Source organism: Trichoplusia ni, chromosome 13 (assembly GCF_003590095.1).
Source record: "Trichoplusia ni isolate ovarian cell line Hi5 chromosome 13, tn1, whole genome shotgun sequence".
NCBI lineage: Eukaryota > Metazoa > Arthropoda > Insecta > Lepidoptera > Noctuidae > Trichoplusia > Trichoplusia ni.
Window position 1 is genome coordinate 9430452 of NC_039490.1, and position 12252 is coordinate 9442703.

Consider the following 12252-nt stretch of genomic DNA (forward strand, 5'->3'; position numbering starts at 1 on the left):
CATGCCAATGTCATTTTGTAACTTCGCAACTAGAGTCATTACTGTAACATTTAAAAAAATGCCTATTTGAGGTTATAACTTTTTCAATCCTTGTGTCTTGGGTTACACAAACATTCAAGTCACATCTATACTAATATATAAAGCTGAAGAGTTTGTTTGTTTGAACGCGCTAATCTCAGGAACTACTGGTCCAAATTCTTAAATTCTTTTCGTGTTGAATAGACCATTCATCGAGGAAGACTTTAGGCTATAAACCATCACGCTGCTACTAATAGGAGCTAAGATATAATGAAAAATGTGAAAAAAAAACCGGGCAGGTATACCTAAATCATAACTTATATCTTCTACCCACGGGGACGAAGTCGCGGGCAACAGCTAGTACACAATACACCCAGACTCAAAACAAGCATTTGAGGATCACTCAAATAATAATTTTGGACAACATTCACACACCACCATCTAGTCTCAAATTAAGCAGAGCTTGTGTTACACAACACAAATGCTTGTCCTACGCAGTGATTAAGCCCACGACAAATTACACACAATAGACTTGGCGTGGTAACCTCAACCACTCACCTATCCCTACAGTTATTTACATGTCCATTATACCTTGACCTCTGTCACAGGTATATCCAGCTGCCAGTGCAGACCAGGCTACGCTCGCCGCATCCACCGCGACCCCTGCAGGAGAGTCGTGTCCTTGCTCCTCAATCTGAGGGTCGACAGGCTGTATGAGAGGAAGGTAGGAACATATTGTATTTCTAGATAATATATGTTGCGGTCTATTTCTGAATTTTAAATGGCGTTGTAATGGTTTTCCAAAAAAGTTCTCATGCGGTAGTTTTAGTTAGACTAGTGGAGCTTCTTGAAATACTATATCTGGATTGGCTGGACCGATTTTGATAAAATAAAAAGGGAGTAACATTAAAATGTGGGATTTAGATTTTTCAAATCTATTAATTCCTTATTTTATGTTAAACCTAATTAAATAGAGCCTGCATATAGTTTAAATTCACACCTGACCTCACCTATTTTTTGCTTTAAATATCTAAAAAATATTTCTAAAATTATTTCATTTCAGGTCGCTTGGGACTCCAAACTGGCTGATAAGGAATCCGACCCATATCAACAGCTGAGCTATGAGGCAGTTAGAGCTGTGAGTATTTAAATAAAAGTCTTCGCAAAAATTGTAGACAACAGGTTTCTCAAGATGACCAATTAACAGATATTTGGATGCATCAAATTATTAAAATCAATTTTATTATAATACCTAGTCATTTTCGTGAGGACGATCCATTATTAATTGATGCAAAAAAAAAAATGTCACTGATATTTTTTTGAAAATTAATTGATGTCCTCATTTTGTTTAGGTCAAATAGCCTGTCACAAATAACGCTTTATTTGTATTAATTAATAAAGATTATTTTAGTTCCTTGTCTATTCATCAGTATTGCCCGACTAGTTTGTTACCGAAAACTAGTCGGGCGATCCCGATAAATACGCGTGAGTAAACCGTTGCATCATTTAATAATTAATCAGTCTCACGATATTTAATATCAAAATGAAACTATTACATCATTGAATAATCAATAATTTCCTTGTCTCTAATTACATTTATATTATTTTGTTTCAGATCGATTCAGCATTTTCCATGACACCGTTTTCTGATGACTTCGTGAGCGGTTCCGTCAACTCAGTCCACAAGGGAGACGAGAACAACCGCGGGGTTTACGTTAACTTAACTGTTTTGGTGAGTTCATATTTAACTCGTTTGGTTCACAATTTTATGACCGTAAGCAGCCTGTTCTTTTATTTTTGTTATAAAATTATTGTTATATCTGCAATAGAAGTACTTTAATAGTGGAAATTTCAAGTGTCTAGCTATCGCAGTATATGAGAAACACCAGACGACGGACGGATGGAAAGACAGACAATCGAACGGACATAAATTTATTGGGAGACCAATTTTTTTTTGTTAATATATTTTCTTGAGCTTATTCGCACTGAACACTCATAGTCGCCACATGCAATTAGCACTTAACCAATAAACTTCTCTTCTCCTAAACATTATCTACCTTTTATCTTTGACGACCTCCGTGGTCGAGTGGCGCTCGCACCGGATTCAAGGTGTCGCTAGTTCTGAGGTCCCGGGTTCGATCCCCGGTCGGGTCAATGTAAAAATTAACATTTTTACATTGTCTCGGGTCTGGATGTTTGTGGTACCTTCGTTGTATCTGAATTCCATAACACAAGTGCTTTAGCAACTTACTTTGGGTTCAGAACAATGTATGTTGTCCGCATTTATCTATTTATTTATTTATCTATTATTTTAGGTCATTTGTACGGACTAACTCGCACTTGACCGATATAATTTCCTTTTTTCTCCTAAATTATGATTTTCTTTTAAATCCAGATGCAAGAAACCCCCGAGACGTCTCGCTCGGCAGTAGCCACGGACATACAGAAGCACTTGTTAGGAGTGATCAGACGCAGGTCGAACAACGTCGGGGCCTCAGCCCTGTATGTGGACTCGCCCGCCGGGAGCGTACTGCCGCTGCATGGTGAGAGAAAACTAGGCTAGACTGGAACAAGCCATTACTCAGACAGAAATTACCTTGGTAACCCATAACGCGGAAACTAAAATTATACCTTAGGTTTACGCGAATGTTAGACATTGAAATGAAACTACTTTTACGGATTTTATCGCGGTTTAATTTTCTTTTTTAGTTCCCGACGTTTCGACAATAAAGACCGGTCTTAATTAAAAATATGAAGGTAGGTCGAGCAACGTCTTCCGTCAAGACGAACGCCATCTCAGTCTGCCCGTGACCATGATACCTGCAAAGGTGTCGAAACGTCGGGAACTAAAATTGAAAATTAAACCGCGATAAAATCCGTAAAGTAGTTTCCTTTCAATAAAATTATTCCATCATTTAAACATTCTTGGCCAGCCATCATCAAATCTCATCACACTGATTTATCTCTACAATACCATCAGCTCAACATCCCATGACTTTGATGTACCTTTACCTCGATAAGCCATCACTTTAATATCCCATCTCCTTGATATAACATTACCAATATCCTGAAATACCATCACCCTGACATTTCACCATTCTGGCGTGTCGTCACCTGGACATACCATCACCCAGACATCTCATCATCCTGACATTTCACCATTCTGGCGTGTCGTCACCCAGACTTTTCATCACCCGGACATCTCATCACCCATTCGCACATGTATCTCTATCACAAACAAGCTATATGTTTTATTTCCTCATATTGATTTTATTTTACACTAGCTGTTGCCCGCGACTTCGTCCGAAGATATAAGTCATGGTTTATACCTGCCCTGTTTTTTCCACATTTTCCATTGTATCTTCGCTCCTATTAGTCGCAGCGTGATGGTTTATAGCCTAAAACCTTCCTCGATGAATGGTTTATTCAACACAAAAATGTTTTTTCAATTTGAACCAGTAGTTCCTGAGATTAGCGCTATCAAACAAACAAACAAATTCTTCAGCTTTATATACTAGTATTGATTTCTGTTTTTCCAGACGTTGATGAATGTTCATCACCAGATTTGAATGACTGTCATCAGCTAGCGACGTGCACCAACACTTGGGGAGGATTCAGGTACAGAATTTTTATACAATACTAGCTGTTGCCCGCGTTTTATGGAATAAAATTAAAATATGTGTGTGACTCTGTGGGTATCTAAATATATCGCTTATAATGAAGTTAAGGATAATGACGAAAAAATAATAATAATAAAAATCTCTCGTTCATCAATTTCTCTCCATTAATTGCCGTTCTTATAATATTAAATTCAATTGTCATCGATTTGAAGCTACCCTAAAAATTTCACCCTGCAAGCTTATCGAGAAATAGAAAGAAAAGAAAGAAAGAAAATAACTTTTATTACGTGCTTGTGACCCAGAAATACATAAGGACGAATTGTACAAAATTGAGACATTAAGGTAAGAATATGCGTCGCAAACACGCAATACGGCCGTCGCTCAGCTTAATGCTGCAACCCTGAGAGAGACAGAGTCACAGCGCTGATTTTCAGCGATAGCCGACAAGAAATGAAATGAATGATAGAAATGCCTCAAATATACCAAAAACTCCAACCGGAACGACAAACAAACAAGAAAAGTGATTATAAAATAACGTTTGAATAAGTAATATTTTGTGTATCCCCTCTCAGATGCCAGTGCCCGGACAGCACGCTGGACGCGGCCCCGCTGCGCGCCGGGCGGGACTGCCGCGCCTGCGCCGCCTCGCACTGCAGCGAGCGCGGCGTCTGCAAGTACGCCGGCGGACAGCCCTACTGCAGGTCAGGATATTCATATTTGTATCTCTTTACAGTCACGGGATCACTTCATGAGAAGAGACCCGGTCCTTTTTAAAGGCTTGCACGGGGACACAGGTCCAACGTGCAGAGGCCTTGTTGAGAACTTTAAACTAAAATGTGATGGGGTATCTACTAGGGATCATTCACCTCCGCTCTATGGGAGAACGGACATGAAGAATCCAAAGTAGATACAAAACTATTGCAAATTGTAATGTGTATAAATAAAAAGGGCTATTGGGTATTAATAATGTTAAATGGAATGGTTTCTTTCACAAGCTATGGGAAACTATAGCTCCTGCCTTTCAACACATGAAAAATGAAATTAAATAGGCAGGCGGTGACTCGCCGGCTCAAAAATGGGCCCCCCTCATACCGCCACGATAGGCAGCGAGAGGCAACATCTGTGAGATAGGCTAAGGGTGTAGAGAGGTGCGATACGATTTCGGTCACAGACCCGGAGCGGGTTTCCTCGTTATTACGCCATTAGACACTTCCACCCCCGAGCCTATACCTCTTAGTTAGCTGGTGGTCAGAACTTCTAGCTTCTGACTACCTGTAACGACTCGACAAAGATGTATGAATAACAGCCGGAACCCACAATTTAACGTGCCTTCCGAAACAGGAGGAACTCGTTATAACATAGATGGTCCCATCTGAGGACCAACCGTGTTAACTTAGCTTAACCTGTGATTGAGCAATTTGTACAATTTTAGCTTTGCCACGAGCTCCTCGTATATTAAACTTAATTTTTCTCTCTATATATCACTCCTTCATATCTGAGGATCATGGGCAACATAGCTCCAACGGTTTCTATACAAATACCTTAAAATTGTAGAGTTTAACTGCAAGGATAGCCGAGTGGTTGAGGTCACCAGATCAAACCCACTGAGCCCTACGTGTCGCGAGTTCGATCCCCGAGTAGGACAAGCATTCGTGTGATCCACGAATGCTTGTTCTGAGTCTAGGTTTTTTATTCAAAGTCTTTATTTCTCTCATATTACATTACATTACTAAATTACATACCCCGCAAAACCGTTTACACGGTTTGACTGCGGGAACGAGTGTCACTTACATTAATATAATTTATTTATAAATTGCAGACGTGGTTATTCACTCCTACACAGATACACAGATACAGACACTCACATACCATCCTTACCTTCATGCATTTATATACTTCCATTCTTGTTCACACATTCCTACATACATGCTTCTTTCAATATTCAGCGTGTCTGGGTGTCTTTGTGCATGTGACTTGAATGTTTGTGACACCCATGCAATACAAGGATTAAATTCCTTAATGCTGGAGTCGGATAGAATAGTCTTTATTTGTATAAACATGGTGTACGTACATTGCATGTAACATTATAAACACAAAAATCAATGTTTGATCGCTTCATCGGTTACAAGAGATGTTGCTTCGAGCACGTTAATATTATTACTCAAGACATCTAGATATGCGGCAGCGTGTCGAGCCAAGTTGAAGTTACAGATGGCGAGCTGCACCGTGTGTAATGTTATACCAATAATTACCATTAAATTCCATAATGCGGGTCTCGACTCCCATATTATAATGGAACTTAGTCCTTGTATCTCGGGGGATTTCACAAACATACAATTCACATGCACAAAGACACACAAAAATGCTTGTCGTATGCGGGGAAAGAACTCGCGACATGTCTTGCTCAGTGGGTTTGGCGTGGCCTTTGCCACTCAGCTATTAATGTAACGGCGTAAAATGTATTCTATTTATACTGCCACAGAATGCTGGCAGTATAGCCATGTTGAATGACAAGATATTTAATTTACTTTACTTTTGTTCCACAGCTGCTCTTCCGGTTACTACGGGTCGACGTGCGAGGTGGACGGTGAGGTGGTGGGAGTGGCGGTGGGGGCGTCCCTGCTGGCCGCGCTCGTCATAGCGCTCACACTGGCCGCGCTGCTGTCCTGGAGGTAGGTTACACTAGCGGGGGCATGGTAGCGGGGGGAGCCAGGTGCGAGGTGGACGGTGAGGTGGTGGGAGTGGCGGTGGGGGCGTCCCTGCTGGCCGCGCTCGTCATAGCGCTCACACTGGCCGCGCTGCTGTCCTGGAGGTAGGTTACACTAGCGGGGGCATGGTAGCGGGGGGAGCCAGGTGCGAGGTGGACGGTGAGGTGGTGGGAGTGGCGGTGGGGGCGTCCCTGCTGGCCGCGCTCGTCATAGCGCTCACACTGGCCGCGCTGCTGTCCTGGAGGTAGGTTACACTAGCGGGGGCATGGTAGCGGGGGGAGCCAGGTGCGAGGTGGACGGTGAGGTGGTGGGAGTGGCGGTGGGGGCGTCCCTGCTGGCCGCGCTCGTCATAGCGCTCACACTGGCCGCGCTGCTGTCCTGGAGGTAGGTTACACTAGCGGGGGCATGGTAGCGGGGGGAGCCAGGTGCGAGGTGGACGGTGAGGTGGTGGGAGTGGCGGTGGGGGCGTCCCTGCTGGCCGCGCTCGTCATAGCGCTCACACTGGCCGCGCTGCTGTCCTGGAGGTAGGTTACACTAGCGGGGGCATGGTAGCGGGGGGAGCCAGGTGCGAGGTGGACGGTGAGGTGGTGGGAGTGGCGGTGGGGGCGTCCCTGCTGGCCGCGCTCGTCATAGCGCTCACACTGGCCGCGCTGCTGTCCTGGAGGTAGGTTACACTAGCGGGGGCATGGTAGCGGGGGGAGCCAGGTGCGAGGTGGACGGTGAGGTGGTGGGAGTGGCGGTGGGGGCGTCCCTGCTGGCCGCGCTCGTCATAGCGCTCACACTGGCCGCGCTGCTGTCCTGGAGGTAGGTTACACTAGCGGGGGCATGGTAGCGGGGGGAGCCAGGTGCGAGGTGGACGGTGAGGTGGTGGGAGTGGCGGTGGGGGCGTCCCTGCTGGCCGCGCTCGTCATAGCGCTCACACTGGCCGCGCTGCTGTCCTGGAGGTAGGTTACACTAGCGGGGGCATGGTAGCGGGGGGAGCCAGGTGCGAGGTGGACGGTGAGGTGGTGGGAGTGGCGGTGGGGGCGTCCCTGCTGGCCGCGCTCGTCATAGCGCTCACACTGGCCGCGCTGCTGTCCTGGAGGTAGGTTACACTAGCGGGGGCATGGTAGCGGGGGGAGCCAGGTGCGAGGTGGACGGTGAGGTGGTGGGAGTGGCGGTGGGGGCGTCCCTGCTGGCCGCGCTCGTCATAGCGCTCACACTGGCCGCGCTGCTGTCCTGGAGGTAGGTTACACTAGCGGGGGCATGGTAGCGGGGGGAGCCAGGTGCGAGGTGGACGGTGAGGTGGTGGGAGTGGCGGTGGGGGCGTCCCTGCTGGCCGCGCTCGTCATAGCGCTCACACTGGCCGCGCTGCTGTCCTGGAGGTAGGTTACACTAGCGGGGGCATGGTAGCGGGGGGAGCCAGGTGCGAGGTGGACGGTGAGGTGGTGGGAGTGGCGGTGGGGGCGTCCCTGCTGGCCGCGCTCGTCATAGCGCTCACACTGGCCGCGCTGCTGTCCTGGAGGTAGGTTACACTAGCGGGGGCATGGTAGCGGGGGGAGCCAGGTGCGAGGTGGACGGTGAGGTGGTGGGAGTGGCGGTGGGGGCGTCCCTGCTGGCCGCGCTCGTCATAGCGCTCACACTGGCCGCGCTGCTGTCCTGGAGGTAGGTTACACTAGCGGGGGCATGGTAGCGGGGGGAGCCAAGTTCTGAAATATTTTGATCAATTTTTTCAAAAAATAAATGTTTTATGTTTTTATGTCGCAATACTACCGGGTTTATGGTAGTTTAGGAGCCAAGTTTTAATTTGAGTTAAATAGATATTTTATTTTATATATTGGAGTCAACAGAAAAATATATAAAAAGTAGTGAATGCTGTCTATTTCACTAATATTGTAAAGTATGGATTACGAGTATGTTTGTTACTCTTTTATGCAAATTCACTGAAGATTTCTGGCAGGAATAGTTTATATACCGATTTACGATCCCCTGAAATTATTTTTCTTTTTTTATGGAAGTGTTGATGCCAAAATGTAGTTTTTAGCAATAGTCTGAAAAGTTGTGTTTTATAATTTTGACCTTTCTCTGTCAGTTTGTGACATCAAAGTTTCCGAACATCTAGATTTTACTGTCAGTATTTTTGGGAGTCTTTTTTAATTTTAAATTTTATGTTCCTCTTAGCCGTAAATGGTCGAGAGAGCAGAAGGCTGTGGGCATGGGATCTCCAATCTTCAACTATATGGCGGCGAATACCATCAAAACACCACCGGTGGGGCAACCGCCGTACCAGGTAATATAATAATACTTTAAGGTTTTAGGCCTCATGAACTTTATTATCTGGCTGGACAATGATATAGTTGGAAATATTTCCTTCCTTATCGAAGTCCAAATGGAATCTAAATTCCCTCCCAGCTTTTTTCCCGGATTAACAAATAGGATAGTTTTACCCCGAGTTTATCCCGTGGGGTCATTTTAGATTTGTATCCGATTTGTTATTTTATTTTTCTTAACAAGGATAACGTTAAAATGAGTGGGTTCAAACCTGTAACCACACGCTAACACACCCGTCCATTGTAACGTTAAGCCACATTACAACAATTAACCACAATATTAATAATTTTAATAATACAGCTAGAGCACTTAGGAAGCGGTGAAGGGTGGGCGATACGGGGGCTACTTTGTAGCCTATTTTGAATAAATGGATTTTGATTTGATTTTGATTATTTTTCTAGGTGTCCATAGAAGAGCGTATGAGATGGGCGCAAATCGCTGAAGCGATGGCACAAGCTAGCCACTACGCGGTGAGTAGATAAATAAAAATAAAAACATTTTATTCGTCAATGCAGGTGTACAATACAGGAGGTGATACATTAAATTTTATACATTAATAAGAATTTGAAATAAAGTCTAGTTGAGTACGACGGTTAATTTTTCCTATTAAAATAAGAAACAAATACGTCTTTTGTATTTGAACCTTGATAGGTAAAAACTTAAAACTTATTTCTAAAACATAATTTTGCCATCTAAGTATATAAATATTAAAAGTCTTTGAATCATGGGTTCATAATATTTAGTAATATCATAATCATATAAGTCATACCAAAACACATTATTTTAAAATCTAAGCCAACAATGATTACTGATAGCAAATTTTTAATTAACCCAAGCATTAAAAATAATATTTTTGTAGCTTAACTACAATAATTGGTATAATTTCTGTATTCTAGCCGGAACCAGCTCAGATGGCGACCCGGCCGTCGTCCGCCATGTTCGGCGGGTACCCCACACTACCGCCCGTGCCACTACCCAGGTATTTACACTACTACTTAACTCATATTCCATGTCTTTCACACAATGCCATCAATGATCTTAAACAATTTTTATAACGGACTTCAAACAGGATCTCAATTTGTCTGTATTTTTTATGTTTGTTATCCCTGAACTTCGGACTCGATGAACCAATTTTGTGAAATAAAAAATTACTGAACAAACCTGATGAATTTTTGAAAATTGAGAAAAGAATTAACAGAATCGGTTCATCCAGTACGAAGTTCTGAGGTAAAGATCCGACCAATTGAGTACCATACCTCATTTTTGATGTCGGCTGAAAAAGGTAAACAATCGTGGCGTTTCTTTTTCATCCTACTAATATTAAAAGTTTGTAAGTACGGATGTATATTTTTTACTCTTTCACACAAAAACCACTGAAAAGTTTTAGACAAAATTTTCTTAAGTCTAATAATCTCAACTGTCAAAACATTATCAATACAAGACTGGCAAAAATTGTTGAAACCTTCAGCAGATAAGGAAAACGAAAAAAATGCTTCTTAATCGCTATTTGGTAATTAAATATTATAGTTTTAGTAATATTGGCCACTCCCCCAGACTGGGCCTGCACGGCCACCACGCGGGCACCCTCAACACGGTGGCCTCGCGCGCCAACACCGCCGCCTCACACCACAACTTATACGGTAAGATTATCTATTACATCTAGAATTAATTCAAGTTAGTTCCTATGTGACTTTCAACGACGTTGGGTTAAAAGTTCAACACTCTTGGGGATAGAAAGAGATTGAGTGAAAGTGAATGCGTGCCATTCAAATTCATTGCCATATTAATTCCACTACTGGCAGAGGGACTCCACGCACTTTTTTTTAAAGTACAGGCATCATGGAACCAACCCTTCTATACCACAGCTGGGCAAAGGTCTCCATCAAACGCTTCCAGGATTCATTGTCCTAGGCTGATAGTTGTGCGTTTAGTTCTCGTCACCGTTTCCTAGACCCACATAAAAATAAGTGTGACATACATGATCTCGAACTTGGCTAATGATTGGCGAATGATTGCAGTCAAACGTGACTAAACACACTTAAAAAACGGTGTCTTAATTCTTAAAGACATTGCTGCGATCCGAGATTTGAACCTCCAGCTTTGAATGGGTTGTCTAACCTTACCACTAGGCTATTGTTTCTAACTCTTACTTCGATATATCCTTTAACACTTAATACATAAAAAACAACAACATCAAAATCTTTAAATCAAATAAACCTACCATCCTATAATACACCTTATTCTTAACACATTAAAGTTCAAAACACCTTCCTTCTCTCCTCAGGCTACACAAACCACATGGCAACAGAGTCGACCAGTTCGGAAGCATCTTCTCACGTCCAGGAGCGAGCTGACCTGCTCGTGCCCAGGCCCAAGTCTAGGGCTAGGAGTATGCATGTAAGTTCACAACTATTCTGTTTATTAATATGATAGAGACGAAAAAAGGAAAAATTATCATATTTTTCATAAATTATATATTACACATCGCCTTTCGTTAAATAAAATAAATAAGCATTATTTTTTTTGAAAAATATTCAAATCATATGCAATAAGACACCCAGAATGAGTTTATGAATCTCACAAATTTTTGGCTCCGGGATCGGACCCGGCATTGCATCGGTTTGTCGTAGTGCTCGGCTATCCGTGCAGTCAAAACACATCTCATCCGATTATATAGTCTTATGTGTTTTCTACCAATTTTATTGAGTGTAGAAATACCCAAGAGTAATATTCAACGCACCTACGACTGCTAGTTGGATTCTAATTGTGTAAATCTATTTATTTCAAAAAGGGATATTAAATAAGGGAACATTTTTCCCAAAAACACTTCAGCATATATGACTTAATACATTTCAAAATAAAATCTGTAGCCCGTTATGAAAACAGAAACTATTTATACAGTTATTTTTTTAATTACATTTTCCCCAACCCAGAATCAAACCGGCATCTACTACGACGTTGAATACGAGAACGCCGGGGAGGGTATATACGGTACAAAGGGCATCCCTCTCTCCACATACACCGTCAGTCGAGGACCGCCCTTCTATAGGACTTAGTACATAAGAACAGGAATTAAATAACATCAAAATAATTTTCAAAATTATAGAAAATTTTATTACTGATATTGGACTTGGCTAAAGAACTGCCGGCCAATATTAAAAAAGTACGTACTCGCGTGACTAGTTATACTTCTTTGGCTTTATAAAAAAAAATGTTTTAATTTGAAAGCAAAGAAAAGATAATTAAAATAAAATAATAAAAGGAATGGATTAATTAAAAGACTTAATGAGTGGTTTAGTGGGCATCGTGAAATATCACTCATCATTGTTTCATAATGCGCGTAAAGAAGTTTAACTTAAAAATGTAAAGTTAAAAAATACTTAAAAATATTTGTACTTGGCTGGAGAACTGCCGAGAATCTAAATAAAAAAAATATTGTTATTTAATCAATGAAATGCTACAATGATATTGCATTTATAAATAAATTATTGTTATTAAAAAATATGGATTGTAATGTAAAATATATAATAAATAGATTTTATTTTAAGTTGTATACAATGTGTAATGAAAGAAAAACAGTCCTAATTGCTATATGA

The 12252-nt window shown here is 42.3% G+C and overlaps 1 protein-coding gene across 1 annotated transcript in view; it reads left to right on the forward strand.

Annotated features, from left to right (window-relative positions):
* LOC113499973 overlaps positions 1 to 12039 on the forward strand; it is a 38642-nt gene extending 26603 nt beyond the window's left edge. Inside the window, exons 8-20 of the mRNA XM_026880603.1 lie at positions 627 to 742; positions 1082 to 1156; positions 1634 to 1750; positions 2414 to 2561; positions 3558 to 3636; positions 4211 to 4339; positions 6185 to 6310; positions 8507 to 8615; positions 9058 to 9126; positions 9553 to 9635; positions 10211 to 10296; positions 10941 to 11053; positions 11590 to 12039. Of these exons, the coding sequence (XP_026736404.1) occupies positions 627 to 742; positions 1082 to 1156; positions 1634 to 1750; positions 2414 to 2561; positions 3558 to 3636; positions 4211 to 4339; positions 6185 to 6310; positions 8507 to 8615; positions 9058 to 9126; positions 9553 to 9635; positions 10211 to 10296; positions 10941 to 11053; positions 11590 to 11712 (1373 nt within the window). The 3' untranslated portion in view covers positions 11713 to 12039. The remainder of the gene's footprint in view (positions 1 to 626; positions 743 to 1081; positions 1157 to 1633; positions 1751 to 2413; positions 2562 to 3557; positions 3637 to 4210; positions 4340 to 6184; positions 6311 to 8506; positions 8616 to 9057; positions 9127 to 9552; positions 9636 to 10210; positions 10297 to 10940; positions 11054 to 11589) is intronic.
* Positions 12040 to 12252: the final 213 nt, after the last annotated feature.